General features: G+C 37.7%; 1 protein-coding gene across 3 annotated transcripts in view; it reads right to left on the bottom strand.

Annotated features, from left to right (window-relative positions):
* Positions 1–22,579, bottom strand: part of DPP10 (dipeptidyl peptidase like 10) — a 435,737-nt gene that overhangs the window by 51,015 nt on the left and 362,143 nt on the right. For all 3 annotated transcript variants that reach the window (XM_088058794.1, XM_005519624.3, XM_088058795.1), the window contains 2 exons: positions 10,661–10,713; positions 10,480–10,561 (listed from right to left, as the gene is read on the bottom strand). In XM_088058794.1, the coding sequence (XP_087914920.1) occupies positions 10,480–10,561; positions 10,661–10,713 (135 nt within the window). The remainder of the gene's footprint in view (positions 1–10,479; positions 10,562–10,660; positions 10,714–22,579) is intronic.

Raw genomic sequence — 22,579 nt, 5'->3', positions numbered from 1 at the left:
ATCACATATGTTACAGGATGACAATTTCAAGGAAAGTTTTATGGGATGGTATTGAAAAGCAGCTTTATTTCCTATTCCTTTTCCCTACATTATATCTATAGTCTATTTAGATTGTGAGCTCTCACAGGCAGGATTGCAGGCTACAATGTCTGATCTAGTTTGGAATACAGCTCTTTGCAAGTCTCCAGGAGTGCATAATGGCTCTGATCTCTTCTCTGCAGATGTTTTTTTTTTCTTTTGCAGGTCAATCTGTACTGGTACAAAATTTTCAGAGCCATTCATCTCTGACTTGCTCCATAAAGCAATAAATTAAGCAGGTACTAGGAACCACAGGCCCCATGAGCTACCTAAGCAATGCCTGGCAGTGGATAAAAATCTGCCCTTACATGATCCATGTTCCAAAAATCATCAGAGACTTTGCAAATGAGGCAGAAATCAAATAATAGATAATAACAAAATTATTATAATTGTAAGCAATAAGAACTATATTCACTCTTAAAGGTACTAATTTTTTAAACATTGTGATTGACCTGCACAACAGTTCTTTCAGAGGAAACTTTCAAGCATTTAGGTTATGTTGTAATTAAGGGAGAGGGGAAGTAGCTGTTGATCACTAGGAGGATGAAGACCTCAAAGCACAGACACCCCAATGTCACACAATACGTTTTCCTGGTGTCAGTTACAATATGTTAATTTTATTTTTGCAGTAATCAAGCTGCCAGACATAGCAGGAAGAACACAAAACTGAAGCACCACTTTTCTTCTGTCTAGATTAATGCCACTGCATCACCGCAATGTGTTAGCACAATCGTTTCTGAACAACCACAAACAATCTACAAGGCCATTATATTTAATTGCTATTTAGATAGTTTATAAATCTACTGTAAACAATAGTGAGGATGCACTCATAATGAAGCTATAAGATTAGTTACTAATGTCATGACATAAACCAGGCCATGAACTCAGACTATCAGCAACTCCATGGTAACTCTGATGTTTATGTCCTTGGTTTCCAATAAATGCGGGGAAGTGTTGCCCTCTTTTGTTTCAACACACATTAATTATGTTGCCTTTCCAATGATATTGGATCATGATGCTCACTAAATTCACACCCTGCCTCATCTCATGACAGCTTACCCAGGAGAGCAAACATAGTGTAATATGCTGTATAAATAAAATCACGTATAATATCTGAACTACGACCTAGGCAGAAAGCTGCTTCATAAATCTGCTGCACAGATCACAGCAAGAATGCCTTTCCCCCAAGCTGATGGTCTGGCTCTGCTGCTTCCTCCCATGGGGCTGCCTGAAGAGCTCTGCTGGCTGCAGCACTGTGCAAAATGTCACTGAGCATTGGGATGCTCAGCCCTTTGATCCTTGTCTAAGTGATGTGAAGAACAGACTTATTTACAACCAGTTCATGCTCAGGAATTCACACTCCTCCTTCCTCACACTTGCTGATTGCTTCTGACTAATGAGCCAGCATGGAGCTTATAACAAAATCATAATCTGTCCTTACCATAAAATCTTTTAAAATGATCTCTGGTTGTTTCAAGCTCATCTTACACTGATATCAAGCTTTCAATTATGCCCAGACTGATAAATCCATAACAAGTTAAAATGAAAAATTTTCAACCTAGTTACTCCAGAAGAAAAAAAAACAATGTTGGGAGACAGAAAAATATCTAAGGAAATTGTAAGGGCTTGGTATCAGAGGAAGAATCTTCTGTTTTCTTTGACAGAATGTAAGAAAGTAGCATTATAACTGCAAGAACAAAAGTAAAAAGATACAGAATTGAAAATTCTGAGCTGTAAAGTCATGCTCACATTTTCTACTATTTTTAGGGTGGTGCACAAACCCTGAGAACTTTGTATGGAATTCAATAGACCAGGGTGCCTCTGAGCATCTCCTACACGAGAAACCCAAGCAGAGTCGAACACTAAGGTTTGTGCTTTCAGCTGCTGTTGCTATCCCAGCCCATCTTGCTGTACAGGGTGTGTGCCCTCATCTCCCCACTGCACACAGGGCTCAAGCTGCCTGTTGCCTTTATGATGGACCAAAATTTTAGTGGATGACATCCACTAAACTTTTATATACAGACTCCACACAGCATATCTAACTAATGCAAGAAACACAGTTTGTCTTAAAATATCTCATTAGGAATGAGACAAGGAGGAATTAGGAAATTTTGACTAGCTCTTAGAACAGCACATCTGCTTGGCACAGTTCAGCATCTGGGAAACAACACTTGAAAATATCTGTTTGCTTTCCTTCCACACAAAACTTTTCCCTTTTGTTTCTGCAAACATGCTGTCGCCTGCCATAAATGCAGAAGGAAATCAATGCAATGTTTTCTCCTAGATATCAGCAGTACACCTGGCTTTTTAATCCTTATTCTTCAGGCCATGGAACTGCCAGTGGAGATACATTCCCCACAACTACACATCCACAAACAGTTCTTGGAATTTCACTGTCTGGTTCAGGCTGAGTCAGCATGAAAGCCTAAGTCACTTGAACACAATGCAGCAAAAATTTAATCAGCTCTGATCTTTCAGCACAAGCACAGTGAGGAAGTCATAACCCCACTCTAGGGAAAAAGAAATATGCAAGGATATTTATGGGCTGGTGATGATAGAATTTAATGTCTCTTTTTCCAGAGGGACTTGGCTAAAATAGAGAGAAATACCCAGGAGAACAGAACATAGTTGTTCAACGTTGCATACGAAGACAGTCACCATCAGTTCCACTGATAGAAACCTGTCTGTATTTCTGATGGATGTTATGTGCTGACTGAGAAAATAGATTTTAACATACAGCAAACAGAACCTCTAAATGGAAGAGGTGGAAGGACCCTGCCACAGAGCAAGAGCTCAGAGGAGTTTGTGTCAAGTTGGTTTTGCCACTTCAACCTGTTCCTAGCAGAGTTCTGTAGGCACTGGTTCCATCACACAAACTCCAGTCCTTTACAAGTCTTCTGCCAAACACTTTACAAAAGGTAAATGAAAGTCATCTTTACAATTGATTAGAATAACCTCTGGCATAGAACCTGAAGCAGGAAAGGCATTAGAAATCTTCAGACTCTTCTGTTTTGACATTTTGGTGCCTTCCTCTTTGGACTCTTCCACAGTGTTAGGGAGCATAGAATATAGCTGCTTTCTTGGGTGTTTTTTACTCTTTTTTTCTATTTCCCAGATAAAACTGTTATTTACACTACATTACCAAAAGATGGATATAACAAATTTTCCATCCCACTCTGTGATGTACCTTTTTTAATCACTAAATATGAAGTGTCTACATGATTATATGGTCCAGGGACACAAGTAAGCATGCAGTGGTTTTGGGCAGGATTTTTAAGTTATATAGAAATCCAGACCATAATAAAACCCAGTCTTTTCCAATTCCAGTTTAGCTAAGGATTCCATCAGATTTCAAGCTCTGCTTCACAGTTTTTATGGGTGGCTATTTCCAAAGAATTTCAGACTTCTGAAATATAATGTTCATGTTTCTGCATTACAGAAAGCCACACATTTTTCACACAAGAAGCACTTGCACAAGCAGCCCTATTTTATGAGCCATTGGACTTGCAGTTAATATTAGCTAACAGACACAAGTGTGAATATTCAGATATGCTTTGTTACACATGGACATATTGAACAACACAATGAGTGGTGCATATTGCTGTTTTCAGTGCTCCCTGCAGGCTGCTGCATGGAAAAGTCCTTGTAACTGCTCCTATCAAATGTGTGTCTATACTTGTTTCTGTGGCTTTGTGGGACTGTATGTAAATAAATATACATACCTACCTACATATACATATATATACACACCCACACAAGTAACCATGTGAAAAACTAATTGAGTTTTAGCACAGTGATGTATCTAGTTTCCAATATATTTGCTTCTGGATAAAAAAAATGTATTACTTGTGTGCAAGGCTTCCATTCTGACTCAAATATTAGCTGCATGCTAGATCACTGATAACAGAATAAGAACCAGGGAGAAGAAACATCTTTTACCTCCCCTCTCGATTTATTCACTAGAGAACTGCTGGGCCTTTTACTGTTCCACATGACAAACAGTAGTAGAGGAATAATGCTCCTATAAAACATATGATTTTCTCATTATGTCTTCACCTCTTTCCGACACAGCCAAGTGGCTATTCCCACAAAGGGCCAGCAATATCTAATCCTTAATAATCATAATTTTAAACTGCCTTTGATACTGGAACACGTTTGTTGTATTTCATCCAAGCAAATTGATGAAGAAACTTCTTTTCTTAGCTTACCCTTGCTCCATTTATAATGTTCCATTTATGATGCTGTAGTGGTCTCTAGAGCTCACGAATTTTTTATTGAATAAATCCAGCCTTCACAAGTAAAAATGTATTTTTTCTTGCTCTGCCAAACTGCCTGTGTTTTCTGGCTGCATTCTCCATTCCCCTTTTCTGAGATGGGAACAAAAGCTTTCAAATGGAGTATCACTTTTGGAACTAGAGAGCATGCATTAAATCCTCCTCCAATCCATATTTAAATAGAGTGAGCACACAGAAATTCATAATAGGAATTATATATAATTATCTGAAATTATCATAATATTCTACTTTAGTAGAATACCTTCAGAGCAATTCATAGTATTTTTTTTCTTTGAAGAATAGTTTGAATCAAATAATTTAAATTAAAAGGCAAAACACATTTAGATTTTACAATGATAGTTTGATGAATCCAAGGAAAAAATCCAATGTGTAGCAGCAGCTTAGAAGGAAGATTGTTTAACTAAGTCTTTTAGGTAACTCCAGTTCTTCTGTGGACTCACTCAGCTGGGTGGGCAATGCTCAGCCACGGCTCTCTTCCTTCAGAGAAACATCCTCAGCAGGACAAAGGATCTCCAAATGTGCTTTGAACTACAGAAGTTTGGTAATTGAACCCCTCATGCATTTTAAATGAGGTATCATACCTGAGGTTAATGCCACATTGAAGTGTTCTTGTTTATTTCTAGTTTTCAGAATAAATTCAAGCAGACCTTTCCCTCTCTGTTTCACTGCCATTTGCCTCATTAGCATAGTCATTAAAAGGAAAGATGAAATAAAGCCTTGACATTTCCATATGTAATTTTAAGTTACTTATCTAAAATACAGTAAGTCAAAAGAGCAGAAGACTTTGCAGATAAAAACAGCAGAAGAAATATATTTATTTTGGACCTACTTCATTAGCATTAATTAAGCTTTTACTTCATTTGCATATGCAAGTGTTCTTGCCAGGAGGGGGTGCCAAGTACCCACAGCACTAATTATGCAAAAAGAAAACACATGGCAAATATTTTACAGAAAGACAAATAACCATGTTTTATAGCAGTTGTACATTACCTTGATAGATCAAACAGTAAATGGAGCTTTCAGCAAGTAATGGCTGTTAAAGCATGTGTTGAGCAAGGTAACTGTCCAAGAACAATCCTGCTAATTCCTCATTTACTAAAATTACTCCAGTGCTTATCTAAGTACATGGGAAATAATACAACATCAAAGAACTCTGCTGCTCCACTATTTGTCTTATCTAAAACAGTCTTTGAAAGCCATTAGGAAAAAAAGGCTAAAACTTTGGCAAAAGGCAACTGTAAGGCAATGTCATGTTACTACAGTCTGGGATATTCCCATTTTTGTGGGGCAATAGGTATTGATGGGGGGGTGAAGAGAAACTGAAGCCCCAAACATGAAAAAAGGATAAAGATGACTGATCACAGAGCAAAAGGGCAGAGAGTTCTTGAAATGGTACATTTATAAACAGCAATTAAAGCACATTTTGCTCTGGTTTATTTCTGTGTTTCTGTTTGTAAGCTGGTTTTTAGATAGTTTGAATACAAGGTGAGGTCCTCTTTCACTGGATCTTTTGCATTCTTTATGTAAAAGCTTCAGATTCTAATATCTATTTTTAAGTAACCTTTTTTTTTTGTTGCATTTTCCGAAGATGAGGGCAACTTATAGATTTCTAATATTTAAAGTACTTTCTAAAAATTGATGAGAACATTCTGAATCCAAAATTCAGCTACAGTCACCAAACTGTTCTTAGTGTATACAGCCTAATAGGTAATTTGACTCAATGATGACCTCAATTAAAACAAAGCACTGTAAAAGCTCATCTTCAGTCCTACAATTTGATAGTGTTATATTTTGTTGGCAGCATCAGTTTTTTTCAAAGCTTCTAAGAAATAATTTTCTTTAGTATTCTGGATAGTTTCACTATTTTATTGATTTATGTTTGGTTAAAATATGTATAAATTTACGTATATATATTCATCTGTGAGACAATACATCATTATTTATACTGATCCATCCAAATATGTAACTTCAACTCTCCTCAGAATCATTTAAAATATCAAAAGAAAAATGAGTGCACTGCAATAAATAACACGAAACATCTATTATAAATACAAAGGCAAAGTGATTTGCATGGATGCATGTTCATAGAATAAAGTGAAATAAGGTACTTTATACAAGCTAAACAGGTACTACCAAGGCAAAAAAAAAAATAATAAAATATGTGTGACTTTTAAGAAAAAGCTATGTCAAACTGAACAACTTCTAACCATGCTTCACTGGGAGCCAGTTGAAGTAGCCCACTCAATAACTGATCAGAAGAACTATTTGTATCACAAGGAGCAGAAGAACACGACAATGTTAATAGACACTGTTAAATGCAACACTGGAGACGTCTCCAGCCTGAATTTTTATAGCCAGGCTCCCACTGCAATACAGATCCAGAGCTGTCTCCCCTGTGTCACATACAACCAGGTCCAGCACAAACACATGAAAACCTTTGCTACAAACTACTGGAGAAGATAAAGCTCAGGAAGGGAGAACATCGGATAAAAAACTGGGTATTCAACAACAGCAGCCCTTTAAAAACCCCAAAGCATTCTTCTTCTCAGTAAAGCCTTCCCACCAGGTAAGGGATATCTTTCTCAGACACAAGCAGTGAGGTCTTTAATCAATAAACTGGAGGCAGAAAAATGTTGATGAAACAGATTAGATGTCTAGTTGGGTTTCCTGGAATTACTTAATGCTGCAGTGATGGATTCTATGGAGGTAAAGAGATAATCAACTAATGACTTGCACAATTTTAAACATGAATAATGTTTGGCAAATACATAAACAGCTCCCTAACATACTTCGACACAGAAATGGTATTTTAGATATGGCACAGTTCTAACACAGTTAAAAAGCAGCATTTTAATGAGTGTGACCTTGAAAACAATTCTTGTTTTAAGAGCTATGTGACCTTAAGGTACATTAATTCATTAGATAAAAGTTTCTTCTCCCCAGTGGCAAACATTTTCAATTTCAGCACCAAAATGTCATGACTCAAGCAGCAGATGTTTCTCTGAGCCTTCCTCTTAATCACTACAAAACCTTCTACTCTAGGTAAATAGCAAGGAACTGAAATAACTTGCAACCACTGTGGTAGCTTGAGAGCAGTGGTACTGTGGCTCAGTCACCTGGCTTCTGACAGAAAACTCTGTTCTTCACTAGCCACACGGGGCCTGCTGGCCCATTAGACAGCCCCAGAAATTATTCCTAACAGTAAACTGACTGATGCATGCTTTCCACAAGGATATAAAATACTGCATATACTTGATTTCACTGCAGACATATTCTGTCTATGCAATAAGCAGTTTGTGGCTTCATACATATTTTCCTTCCTGATTTTTTTTTCCTTCATATTCTTATATCATCTGTTTGAACATCTTGCCAGTTCCTCCTCATCGGAAGACCTTAAGATAATTATGTAACTGTTACTGAGATCTGCAGAACAGTGGACTGGAAATATTTTATTTTATACTACAGCCTAACTATCAAAAATACTTGATCTAAGCCCATGTGTTATCCCCCTATAATTTGGATTTAATCCAGGAATTTTTAAATAGTTATAGTGTAAAGCTGGGATCTTTGGCTCAGTCAGACATAGCTGTGCCTTGTGTTTCACATTTTCTGCTAGTTTTCCTGACCAGTCCTGGCTGTAGGATTGCTTTGCATTTCTGCACCACAGATGCAGGGGGATATTCCCCCTCACTTTAGAGAACTACATACACTCTATCTCTGTGATGGCACACAGCACATGTCATGGGTCCTTCTACATCAAATTTTTGTATATAAAATTAATTTCTTCTCCAATTGTTCTTCACTTGTTCTTCAGTTGTAAAGAATGGCTCTTGGAGATTACCCAGGTGAATACTATGATTAATTTATTTAGAGGAAGTATTTCATTGCTTGTTTTACTCATGAATTATCACTGTTTCCTGATTCCATGGAAAAGACATGTAAGTTTTGTTCAGGAAGGTAAACCACTCATAGTGTGTTTGGCAGCATGGGTCTGTGAGTGCAGCTCTGCCCCCATGTACATTCCATTGGTAGCTACTGATGGGTTTTCATCATCAGATCTCTCCCTTTACGTCATCCTCTGTGCCCTGTTTTACTGCTGGTTGCTTCCTGTACTATTTTACTCAAAACCCACTAATCCAGTGTTTGTTCCAATGAGAAATTTTATAACAGAAGCATAGTGGCAATGTGTCCTCAGGCACACATCTTTCCTCTGCCTAACCTGTTCTGCTGGGATGAACCCTGTCCTGTTTCTGCTCGAGGCAGATGTTCCTTTGGACAGCAGCAACAACCATTACTCACAACACTCTTTATTCATTCATGCTCCTTCTACGTTTTTGGCTTGCTGCTGAAGTGGGAGGGTAATGCAGCAAGGCGCTTCTGTCACTTTGGAAACCTCCTTTTGCCACATGAACAGCTTCAAGAGGACAACCTTCGAATTGGCAACTCCTAAAGTCACCTTCAGTGGACTGCTCCTGCAGGTGTACATCACTATGGCAACACTCGGTGCCATTCAGAGTGCACACAAGATTTTGTGCTCAAAGTTATTATTTCCTAATTCTGCAGACCATATGGCATCATAAAACCCACAGTAGAGCAGATATTTTTTAAGCATGACATTAACTTTACTAGGGACATTAACAAAGATGAGTAATGTTATCCTCACTCGAGTATGAATTATGCCAATGTTTTCAAATTTGGATGATTAAGGTTGTACCTAAAATGATCACCTATTTTTTCCCAGTTCTGAGATGTAATAGGAGTCCACCTGTGCCTGTATCTGAAAGTATCCATACATATTTTCAGAATGACATTTTAAGCAAAGCACTTAAGGCCAGCATTATTCTGATTTATTTTTCTGATGCTTATGATTGGTAAATCTGACCCTGTTCTTATGACACATCTCAGGAAAAGTTATTTTCTCAGTAATCACTGCACTTAATTTTAGTTCTACTTCAGATTACTGATTCTCTGATCAGTGCACACAAATGTTCAGATACTCTGTCTAGCACAGACAAATCTTAAAAAAATGAAATTTATTTAAAATATTTCTTAAAACTGTCCAATTTTGCAAATGCCTCTCCTTTCCATTACAACCTACGTGGTTTGCCACATTCCATAATGCTTCCTGGTAAATAACTTATGTATTTGTTACCACTACTCCTGGTGCCATGCTCGCATTATTAATAAATTAATGTGGTTAATTATTAAAATACCAAGCATGTACCAAGCATGTTTCAATTACTTTTCTCACCTGTCTCCACTTCCTTAATGCAAAATATTCCAACCAGAAACATTTTTTACTTTCCAATGATCTTGATGATATATAAAGCAACAGGGTATATTCTCTAGGCATTCAGCTTACAGCCTCTCTGCATGAACAAGCTGGATGTGCAAGGAGGCCCTGGGATCATGCCTGGGGGCATTAATGAGGTTATTAGAACACTGTAACAAGGATTATCTGAATTTCTTATGCAGAACTGAAGATTTAATCAGTCTCTTGCCTTCAACTACCAACACAAGTCGGCTCAAAACCACTGCTGTTCTAAAACCACAATTTTTTTCTTTTCATATTATGAAGACCATGGATGATTAATGTTCATTAAAAATGGTAAAACTTCTGGGAAAAAGTTATACATGAAACATGGCATCTTGTTTTTTTATTATGAACTCAACACAGCACAGCTGACCTTGGCAGTAATTTTCATACTGAAATGAAAACATCACTTTCCGTGAGTCCATCACATCACATTTGGGTGCTAAGCTTTTGCCCACAGTTTTCATTGATATTGCACTTAAAAGAAAACTGCTTTTCACCTTTAACTTTCCTTCCCACATAGCAGTAGCCATAAAGATGGTAACCCTGAAAATCACTTGGGTGCTTATTTAGATGCAGGTGTGATTATTTCAAGAACTGTACCATCTGCTTACTGGGGGTCAGCCTGGAAAAACATATTTTTAATAAAAAATAAATAAATAGGGCTCTCCTAAAAGCTGTAATAGGAGCATGCTAGCATAGTGCAGAAATACATAACACATCTTAAGGTTTTCAGTTTTGTTTTTACCTCAGTCTGTCTAGAGTCCATACATTTTTAATGACTGTGCTTACCAGTTGCTGTCCGTGAACACCCCAGGCTGCGTACTGTAAAACTGAATCCTCTACTTCTGGAGGGTTTAACTCCCAAACTTCCCTTGAAAAAAGGGGAACATTTTTACTTGAACACACTGGCATCACCTCATGTACAGAGCCACTGACAACGACACGGTATGGAACAAACAATGTGACCTACCTTGTGTGTATGTTATAAATCACATATGAAGCTGTATAAGAGTAATGAAAAACCTGTTAAAAAAAGAAAAAGTAAAGAATTACAAGACAAAATACAGGATTCAATACAGACTACCATGAGGGCAGTCACAGTCTTTTTAACCCCTGTAAACTCCGATACCTTTGTTACTGAAAGAATGTTTTACTGAATTAATTATAACCAACAGACCTGAACAAGGTTTTGAAAGCTGTAGGAAGGACACACATATTCACCTGTTAATTTAACCAGACACTGTAACAGTACAACAACTGGACAGAAAATGCCCCAATTAGAAAAATCAGCATTCCTGTTTAAAAAAAAACCAATAGAAACACCCCCCCCAAAAAAAAAACCTAAACCAACAAACACACTGAGAATATACATTAAGAAATAAAACTACTTTTTTTTTTCTTCATCAAGCTGTGTCAAAATGATTGCACAGGCATCACAGTTATTCTATTTGAAATGCAGACCAATAGAGGGTCAGATGGTATTTTTCTGACCACCTGCTATGAGCAGCCTGAAGGACCTCTCAGGTATGGCTGTGTACTTAGCAGGGCTCTGTTTGCTGTGACTTTCATTAAATAAGTTTTGGTCTGATTTTGGCTGACTTCCTTTGTTTTTCAGGAAAAGTCTGTGGAAGGTACTTTTTGTCTGGGTAAAACAAAGAACTATTTTTCAGTAAACCTTTCTCATTCAACAGCAAGTTACCAGTGACTTCTGGATTCCAAACCTGTAGGATTCTCTGAAGGGAACAGAAGAGCATTTACAGTGTGTAATGTGATGGACCACCACACCAAAGGGCTCAAATCAAAGCAAACCATTGCACATTCTGTCTAGTCAAACATTAGTCTATACACAGATAGTGAGTAACAGACATTTTGCTCTCTTCCAGGCTTGAGTGATTGTTTTTTACCTAGCTCATTTTTTGCCTCTACATCTTGTATCATGAAAGCATCATAATTCCATAGTATTAGTTTTAATATGATTTGAAATTACTTCATGGTCTTGGAATATGAAATGTATTTGTCACTAGTTATTACTGTACTAAACAAAAATCTTTTTAATGTAAACTTCTGTCAGAAAAAACATTAGATGACACCCACTAGACTTCCTGCAGCTTCATGTTTACAGTAACAGCATCTCTGCTGGGCAAATGAAGGATTTATTTCTGGACAGGCTAATCCCAGTTAGTTGGGGACAGCAGAAAGCTTGACATGGATACATATATTGGGAACTCCTCAGGTTATATTTTCTGCTCTGGGAACCTTTCAGTGTCTCCTTCAAAGAGAACAGACAAAGGGGGATCTTACGTGGACAGAGCCACTGGAATTTGTCACTATGGCACACAAAAAGGTTTCAGAGGTTGTTATTTTGTCTGGAGGCCATTCAATAACAGAGCCATCCAAAACATCCTCCCGCTGATTCCCTTTTCATTATTAGTTCTCTGCCAACACATGGCAAGAATTTAGCTTGTCCTAAATCTTTGCTGGCTGATGCAGCAAGAATTCCACAAAGGTCCCTAAGATTAGTAACTCTACTTTGTGCAACAACTGAACATCCCTTCTGCAAAATTTCCCTTTGAGACAAAAATAATTTTCATTTTCCAAGTCTAACATGCTTAATGTCAGAACTGTTGCTTCAGTAAGAATCACACATATATCAATAAGTATGTCCCAAACTCTTTTAATATTTTATATTACAGCTAAAGGTAAACTGTTTTTTCATGCCAGGTACCAGCCTCTTCTGAGAATTGTGAATGAACCAGAGACAAATGGTTAAATCATGGTGGTTTCTGCACAGGGTGTGCACTGCCAGAGGTTACCCAGAGAGGCACTTGCCAGCAGCTTTTAAAGGCCAGTTACAAAGAAGAGAAATGGGTCTCTTACCCTCGTGGGAAAAGGGAAAATTGTATCAAAGATAATGTGGGGAGGGTTGATAAATATTTTGAATAGAAATATTTTTAGAGTAAATTATTTGACAGAATATATTTCAACAAGAAATGCTAAACTAATAAGTCATTCTGACAGCTTAAACAGAAAATATACTGTAACAACAAGAACAACACTTCATATATGATGTGAAAACTCTGCTCCTGCCTTGTGTAACATTTCTGTCTAAACATTTATGCAGAAACATTAATATCTGTTGAAAAAAGGTGAAAGAGCTCCACTTCCAGTGGAGACCAACACTACACTGAAGTCACTTTCAGACAGAATGCTGACATTTTTCTTGATTTACTCTTATTAGTTTTAGCTCTTAACAGGAACACCATGTATAAATTACAAGTATGAAGTTTCCTAATTCATCTTGCTTGCAAGAGCCACACATTGAAACACAATCACTATCGAAACAAAATCAACAAAAAAGGATGTAGAAAATCTTTTTCTAGCTTGGCTCTCATAGAAAGTGCTTAGGGAGCTCTTGTGGTTTTGTACAAAGGCTGAACCTGTTTGGCTTCCTCTTGCACAGGGCTGTGTCAGTGGCTGGGACACAGCTCTTCCCTGACATCGTCACACAACATCTGGCACCACAGGGAGGAGTACCAGCAACCCTCAGAACACCTGGATCGAACCTCCCACATGGCCACTAGCTGTGTCCTCTGAGAAGGAGGCTTGGCGAATTATGCCCCAGCAACTAAGCAGAAAAAACCTGGTAATTTCTGCAGCACTGCCGCCTCTCACAGTGTATTTACAGCAAACACTGGCTACTGTGTGCAAGTCAAACCCAAAGTGCAACTATTCCTTTTCCATAATGCTTTCAGACATTTCTTGTATCCCATGCCTTCTAATGGAGGTGCTGTCAAAAGATTGAAAGAAGACAAATATTTAAACACGGTCATTGAATTGCAACAATTGACCAAAATAAGAGATGTGAAACTGAGGAAAAGGGTTTGATTGTATGAAAAATACTCATTTCTACGTACAGAGAGAATCACTTAAAGATTATGGACACACAAAACATCTCAAAGAAGAAAAGCAGTGTAGGAGAGAAAAGCCTTTTAAAATATTAAATGCATTACAACAACTTCTGCAGGGTCATATCAACTGAGGGAAACAAAAAGAGGAAAATGACCTGGTCTAATTTATTAAAATAATTGTACATATTAAGGTTGGGCACTGTGAGGAGCCTTCAGAAGTGGCATGTATGATTGCTAGGGTTCAGGCCTTTCTGGCAAGTAAATAACTTGGCTGCTTCTATTATGATAAGCTGGAAAATGCTCCCCGCAATGTTAAGAACTGTGAAAATGGCTTTTTAGATCAGACAGACAGTACACCTCCTCCTCAGCACAATTTATTTAATTTTTCTTTTGCCACAGAATGCAGCTGGTAACAACCACTGCATATTAAATATTTCTTCTGAATTCATTCTTTTATCAGTTTATAAAGTGATGACAAGCTTTCATCTGGTGCCGCTCAACACTGAAAAAGTTAGCTGCATTTGTGTATGAAAAAAATGAAATTACAGAACTCCATTACAAAGGACCTAAAAGGAAAAGGTGACAAAAGTATTTCAAGACAAATTGCTCCAGTCAAAATGTATTGAAATAACAATCTATTACTCAGCTAACAGCCAACAATAAAAAACACATTATCAATCATGAGCTGAACTTTTAGATGACACATTTAGAAGAAGGTGTGATTCTTTCAACAACTGAGTTCTGGGGTTTCATGTGTCCTTTATTCCCTACATTTCAAGAAATTATTTTTTCTTTCTGCGGTTTCTAAAAATGAAATAATTCCATGGAACTCAGTGCATAGCCCAACAAGATGGAAGAAAACAGTGCCTTATACACTCAGCCGAACACGCTCCACTTATTCTGCAATACATTCCAGAAAATATCCAGTTCACTGTCCCTGGGTAATTTGGAAAACATTTCTCAGCAGAATAGTGTTTTTGCTAAAAAGCTGCCAAGAAAACCTCAGTAGAAGTATTTTTACAGTGTGATAAGAGCTCTTAGCTCCAGGGAAATGGAAGAGAGCTGATGACATTAGAACCTCGCAGTGCTATAATCCCAAAATGCTTGGGCATGCCAGACACCTTGATGCATCCTTTATCCATTTCCTGTATTATAAACCGATTACATTCTTTCATGTGCTATTTATTCAGAGCAATAATGATTCCTTCTTGGCATGGCTTTTTGCCACAGTGGAGTGTCTGTCCTGTATTTTTGTTTTCACCCAAACACACGCCTGCAATCTGAACACACGCCTGCATTTCTCAGTGCTGCTATACTCTGTAAATTCCCCTTTCAGGTTCCAATAAAACATCTCACAGGGCATAAAGGCACTCAGTCTGAGCAAGAACTATAAAAGGTGAGAGTATACAAAATATAATGAAAATTTCAGCACCTGCAGTAGTACTTTCAGTTATTCCAAAGCTTAACAGCCAAATGGTGTCTGTGTCTTGCACACAACAGAGATATCCATCTATTTGTATTGTACATAGCAAACACAACATACTATTTAAAAGCCATTCTCTTCCCATTAGTTAATAAAAAACAAAAAGCAGCAGACACTCATTAAATAACCGAAATTACAGTGTTTGCCATCGTCCCCATCCCACTGATCTCCAAACACATAACCTGATTTGGAAAGAGAGGCACTTTTTCAGATAAGGTTCAAAGCCATGCAGATCTCTCTGATTCACCAGTGAGGTATCAGATCTTTCATGGGTTAATTTACACTTCTGATCCCACAAAAACCAAAATCTAGTATTTTAAGAGACTACTAGTCTGAATGAAAAATAGTTATATTCTTGTATTAAAGAATTTAATCAGATTTGGACACAGGATAATCGACCTTAGCTGAGTAAAGTTGTAACTCCTGCAATATATGGATGCCTCCCAAACAGTATTACTCATAAAAAGAGAAAGATGAAAAAACTGCTTTTATTGCTTCACAGGCACAAGTCAATTATTAGGCAGTTCAAAGCTATGAGAGAACCCAACCTGGAAAAGGTTTTCTGTGCCTGAAAGCTTTTCTGTTTTTTCCAGCTACATCAGTTGGCCTAATAAAAGATACTACCTCTTCCCACAAATCTCGTCTCGTTTATCTCTTCAGGCCACCACATCTATAACAACATTAGGGAGAAACAAATATTCTTAAGCCCAGCTGAAAAAAAAACCCCTACAACTCAAAGTGATCCTTCCTAATGAATACCCTGCATTACAGTGCAAATCATAAAATGTATGTGAACCCAGAAACCAGGGGACAGGACACAGTGAAGCAGGGAAGTAAACAGGAATACATCTTGCCAAGGACACTCACTTCTCCATTCATCCGTGGCCCTTCTCACTTTTGAAGATCTTTCATGATACATTAGTAAAATGTTCTGGCACGTTTCCAAACTGCCTCGGTGGGTGCCAGCCACAGAACTACTGTCTGTCGTGCACACTGTAAAAAACACCAGCACGAGTGGGATTCTGCTTTTATTCTCTTTTCTACAGTTGAATTAAGCATTTGAAGAATAACTGAAAAATCTACTTATGCTGAAAACCAAAAAGCCTTTGCTGTGGTAAAGTGATTAGAAGGCCAAGCAAAAAGTACCCCATCATTCATCTGCCATTCATGCAATCAAGTACTCACACACAATGACAAACAATCCCATTCAGAAATCCAAATCTTTAAAAACACCTCCACTAAAGACTCAAAAATACAAATTAGAAAAAGAAATGTAAACATATATTGCTTCCTATTTTGCCTTTAGGATAAAAGTACCTTGGAAGAAAAATGCAATATCCAGAACATGTCATGAGCTACAAATAATGAGCAAGGACCAGATGCAGAGTAGAGAGAATATGAGGGGACATAATGAGGCAAAGGATGGTTATGGAGATCTTTTGAAGTGATTACTGATATAAATACAGTGTGCTTGTGGCCAGAAAAAATAACTGTATTATGTATTTTCAGTAAGTTAACACATATTCAAGTTCATTCCCCATACAAAAACCATAGCCTATACAAATTATACTAAATTATACAAAATCTATGTGTATTATTTATATAAATTATGCAAATAATTATTGAAATTATTTTTCCAGTAGTTAGTGATATTTTACTATCAATTTTGCTTAGGGAACACTGGTGTAATTCAGATTTCCAGCAATGAAAATAAGAAAATACTTTCAGCAGGTCTTTAATGTCGTGTACAAACTCCTTATTCTGGTACACGTTTGGAGAACACCAGACTATTTGTGGCCCAACTTCCTCCACTGTGGAAAGTCTGCTGAAAGCAAATGAGTTACAGTAGGAGGGGGCAGTCTCTGCTTTATGCCATCAGGATTCCAAACAGCAACTTCTTGCTGTCCAAAAATCCAGATTAACATTCACACAACCAGCTCCTATTCCTCGTTTCCTTTTTATGAGCTTTAAGACACGTGACCTTGCTGGGACTGCAGTGCAAAGAGAATGGAATCAGTATCTAATGTGCTGATCACAAAACAATAAAAAAGATATATTCCTTTCTTATCTTTGTGTTGCAAGATGTTCAGCACCCCGTTAGTAAAACCTGTGAGGGAGTTAATGAGATTAAATTAGGAGCAGCATGACTACAGCCAAAGGCAAAGCACAGCTGCTGGATGAAACTTCCATCCATTTTGCAATTTATGTGCTAAATAAATTAATAATGTTAATGGTATCAATAACATTATGGTGAGATCCAAATTTCTCTAAAATTCTGTTATCATTCACCTCAAATGCTCCCCCTTTGTCTCTTTCCAGTCTGACTCCATGTGTTCTCCAGCACAGGAACTGCTGCTAAATGGAATTGAACAGCTAAACATGGCACAGCCATGGTTGGGTTTCATGTAATTGGTTCCTTGGGTGTGTAAGAAGTGAAGAGAGAGCTCTGCAGCACTGGATTCTGAGCCACAGAGGGATGTGGAACCACAGGATAAACACCTATGCTATTAGTGAAGAGTTTGAAAAATCACACTCTATACCAATAAGTGACAGCCTCTGCATATCCACGAAGATAATACTGATTAAAGTCTGGAATTCTGCTGATTTCATGCCATGGCAATACAGAGAGACCTCAGACTATGCACTGATACCAAAGCTCAGCTCACTTTGGGATACACCCCAGAAATGCTTCACACCATGCACCAGTGAAGTGGTACCTTTGGCTCCTGGAGCTCTAGTGTTCAACTGGAATTTTCCTGGTGTTAGATTCAGTAAGTTAAGCCACATCAGTTAATGACTGATTATATCTGGGATAGAGAGAGCAATGGGGACTTCTCATTTCAGTGACACAATATGTTCTTCAACTGGTTTCAGAGCAAACTCTTAGAAACAATCAACTGAAGAGTTTGTAATACTGAGATGATGAATTTCCACCCATCTGTAAATCCTATTATTTCTGCCCAATTCTGGAAGCCAAAAAAAAAAAAAAATTAGGGGTAAATTTTGCCACTATTGATGTCTAAATCTTTATATAGTCTTGCACAATTTTGGCCCTTTTGGTGAAATACCTGGTTTATGAAATCTCTGTATATAATTGCAGAGTTAATTTAAGGTAGAGCTTGATGTATTTGAGCACTGAAGTTATATGACAAGGTTATAACTTTGAAAAGCATCATATTTATTTGTTTCAATCAGCATTGATTATTTCTCATGATTGATAAGAACCACTGCATATCATTGGTAGTAATTTATGGTTAACATTAATACTTTGGGGTATGAAATATTGTCAGCCATAACTATATGCTGCCAAATCAAAATAAATATAAAGGCGAGACATTCTGAGACACGTAATTTATCTGTAAGAAAAAAGGCTGTCAAGGAAGCCTAAACAAAAAAGCACCTCTAGAAAATCTGCTAGAGCCTGAACTGTTCACACAGAATTTTTTCAATAAGATTAATTATCTCAAGAAAAAGACATCCCATTGCAGAATGTAAATTAAATCACAATCAATTAAACTCAGTTCATATAACCAAGAGTAACGTGATACAAACCACAGCTCAGAACAAATGCAGAAACTTCTTTTTCTTCTCCTGCATCAACAGCTGATAGACCATCATTTGGATATGCAACTCAATCAGTTTTGAATATATAATAACCTCAGATGAGTGAATTATTCAAGAAAGAATGTTCTGCATTGCCACTTCTGAAAGTCTCACATATCACTGTCATTTGAAATTCTATTAGTTACACTATCACGTAAAATATGTTTCTTGAGTCTTGTATGAGATGACTTATGACAAAAATTTGTATGTTTTTTTTTTTTTTTCTGGCTTATTCACCTGCAGCATTAAAAACCAGGAATGACTGCACTGAAATCATTGTTACATGACAGTCAAACTGGTAAATCTCAAGCCTCAAAGCATAATAGGTGCATTTTTGTGTTTTTTTTTGTATCGATACATAGGTATGTGCACTTCCTTTTCAAGCATATGCTCCCACTCATATTCAGTGTGATCAAAATGTGGACATAATGAGTATTTAGGGATTTATAGAAACTTCTCTTTTCCTGAACTGATTCGCAGGCAGCTTTAGAGGGTGCCTGTATATTTTGGTCTGGACAAGCGTAAGGGAAAACAAAAGATATAAATTCTGATAGCACAACCAGAACTTTATCTCCATGGAAATATGAGATGGGTTAGGGTGTTTGCCCCTGGTCAATGCAGCATAGAATCCAAATCTGTCTTATTAAAATACACATTTAAGTACTTTAATATGCCTGACACTTTACACCATCCAATCTCTTTACAGGGTCCTACGGATTACTCATATCCCACACAAAAGGTATCATCTACAGGGAATTTGGATTGAGTGTCTCCACATGTACTTAAAATTGTTAACTAAAAACAAAATATGTTTCAAAACACTGATTCTTAAAGGCAAAGCTTCATCAAGTCTTCTCAGAGTGATCTGCAATGCTTTAGTTGCTCCTTGAGATACTGTGGAAGAAAGAATCAAGTCAAGACTTGGTTTTATTTTCAGCTTTTCCACAGTGAGTCACATATTGTATTTATTCAAACAGATTGCTAAAGAGAAAATTGCCAAATGCAGAAAAAAACACCACCTTGTTTTGAAGAGACACACTTCTTCATGTTGTGATATTTACAAAAATATGCATAAACTGATTCATGTGAAATATGAAAAAAAAAAGGTTAAAAAACTACTGAGAAAATATTTTCTAAATTAACATTCCATATAAATGAAATGTCCAGGTTCTGAGCATAAAACTAAACAAAACTGAAGGTGTCCTGAAATGATGAGGATACAAAAGGAAATCAGAGCATGTGATGAGTCAATTTTGAAGTAAAGACTATAGTCTCAATAACTCTTTTTCTTCTCCAGACAATCTGAGTCACTCAGGCAGCAGTTAGGAAGCAGATACCGGATGCTCATCTGCTGTTTGCTTACAAATTGCATGAGGAGATGAAAAGACCCTGTGGAGCTGGAGAAAGAAGCAATGAGATAAACGGCCTGTGGGTCTGAAGAAATGCAAAGGGGAAATGGAAAAGAAACTGGGCTGAGGGAAGCAGATGGCTAAAGCAGCAAGCATGCGAGATGAAAGAAGGAAGACAAAAAGATACGGCTAAAAATATCAGGATGGGAAAAAAGAGCCATATAAAAAGAAAAAATCCAGAACAAAACAGAGCTGAGACCCTTAAAGGGCTGGGAATGAAGAGGATGAGATCAAAGGAGAACAGGCAGCAGGGAAGGACAGCAGCAAGCAGACCTGCAGTGTGCAGGCGTGGTGCTGGAGCATGCAGCTCAGGGAACCGATGAATGAATTCAGCTAGAACAGACTGGCACCTAGAGCCGTTCTCTTCTGGAGGATCGAAGACATGAATGAAAAACTGTTTTCTAAGTAATCTGGCAGTTCAGTACCTGGACATGAACTACCTGTCTTGATTACCATCAGCATTAATTGCTTACTGTGGATATGACACACGGAACAGCAGGAAGGCAGGGGATGTTTCTCTGATAAGTCATCCTCTCTCCTGGTCTCCCACTGTGACATCAAGACACCTTTAATGGTAACTCTGGGTGTTGGAGAGTCCAGGGAATCTTTGTTTGCTACTGGCAGAGCTTTTTAATAGCAATAAATACCTTATTTAGCATTTTACAGAGCTTTCATGATAAAATGACTGTTTGTTTCTCTTTGAGTATTTATCTGCCTGTAGGTTGAACTATGAACAGCTCTCACAACTACTTTTGAAATCCATGTATTTAAAGTGCTCTTGTATTGCAATCAAACCTTTATGATTCCAGGCAACCAACATGGCCAGGACTCCATCCCTCCAAGACATTCTCTAGAAAACTTTTTTAAACTCTTCAAATCATTTGAACACCACAATTTAGACTTCTCCCCTCCTTACATCAGTTCTGCACTGCAGTGTGAACTCCAGTATCTTCATGTTTTAAATACAGCATGAAAAGAAAATCTTTTCCATAGGAGTAAGTACAGCAAGTATCACTACTGCTAAATGTCGTCTTTAAACTTCCTTTTTGGTCGTGCCCTATTCATCTCCCACATCTCCATGATTTCTTTGGTGCTGCTGGCCCTGCTAACAGGCTTACACTGTTCCCCTTCTGTTCCACTACCCGGTTACAAAACTGAGCAAAATATCACCTCCAGGTTCCCAACAATGGAGCTCACAGCCAGTTATCCTCTCCAGCACTTCCCATTAGCAAGCCATGATGCTGCTTGCAGCCAACTAGGTCTACCTTCACTAATTTTCTTGTATTGTGCCATATTTCTGTACTGGTCTCTGTTGTGGCTGTTTTATGATATTACAGTCCTTTTGATGGTGGTATCATGAAGTAGACTCCTGTAGCAAGTAAAAGACCTCTTCATGATGAAGTGATTAAAAGGTCACGATAAGAGAGCTATTCATTTAATACAAGGGAGTGCTTCATGGTGATCTCAAAGAAGCTGTAACAAAGTGATGAATACCTCACACCAAACTCGTCTCTCCAGGAAACATCTAATCTGGTGCTATATTTGCAGACAATAAATAGAATTATAAAAGCTAAATTTGTGCAGGTGGTTGACTGCCTTCGCTGGAACATTAATTTATTGCCTAAGACCCCAGGCTAAACCTTTCATGCTCAAATACCCAAAAGGACTTGTCCTTACTTAAAAAGAACACAAAAATTGGATAATAAAGGGCACATCTTAATATTTCTCTAAAAAGTGGACTCAACCATTTGATCTGTTAGGTCTGTCACACTATCAGTGTTACTCATAGCCTGAGATGGAAGCTTGGTTTAAAGAGTGATGTGCAACAAAGACAGCTTAAAACATTTCTCTGGGACAGTTACATAAAGGTCTAGTCTTTGCCACCTACTTCAAGGTATTTCAACTCTATGTCTGTATTTTAAAAGATCTTTCTTTCATTCTATCTGTATCAAACTAACTGCTAACTCTCATTTATGGAAATTCACTTATCCAGCACTTCTTTCAGCACTGTTGAGAAATGCCAACACCAGCAGATTTATCTGCTTTCCCAACTGTCCTGTCAGAGGTGGTCAGACAACTTTTTTTTGTGATCAAGGAGCCAGGAATGGGGCCAATTCCTCTTCTGTGACAAAGATGGGATGGTTTCCTCATGCATAATGCAGATGGGAAATACCCCTGCCATGCAGTGCGCTAAGAGAAAAGGACTGTGAGACAGTCTTTAAACATTTTTTAAGTTAAAATATTTGAAAAACACACAGCCTGTTTTTATCTTTGGACATCTGCCCTGGGATAAAGTTTTCAGCCACTGGATTAATGTATTACTTCTTAAGAGTCAAACAGTGTCAACCATCCCCATTGATATCCACTTGCATGGTGGATTCAATTAAGCTGTACAGTGGTGTTTTAAGAGAATGAAAACTCTGCCTTAGCACTTTTGAAGCAATGACCTGGGTCAGGCTGACCCTTTCCCTTCAGGCTAAGTTATT

The sequence above is a fragment of the Pseudopodoces humilis genome, chromosome 8, assembly GCF_049639895.1.
Source record: "Pseudopodoces humilis isolate 2021_Gansu_Grassland_sample_001 chromosome 8, ASM4963989v1, whole genome shotgun sequence".
Taxonomy (NCBI): Eukaryota; Metazoa; Chordata; class Aves; order Passeriformes; family Paridae; genus Pseudopodoces; species Pseudopodoces humilis.
This window is presented reverse-complemented; position numbering and strand designations above follow the sequence as displayed.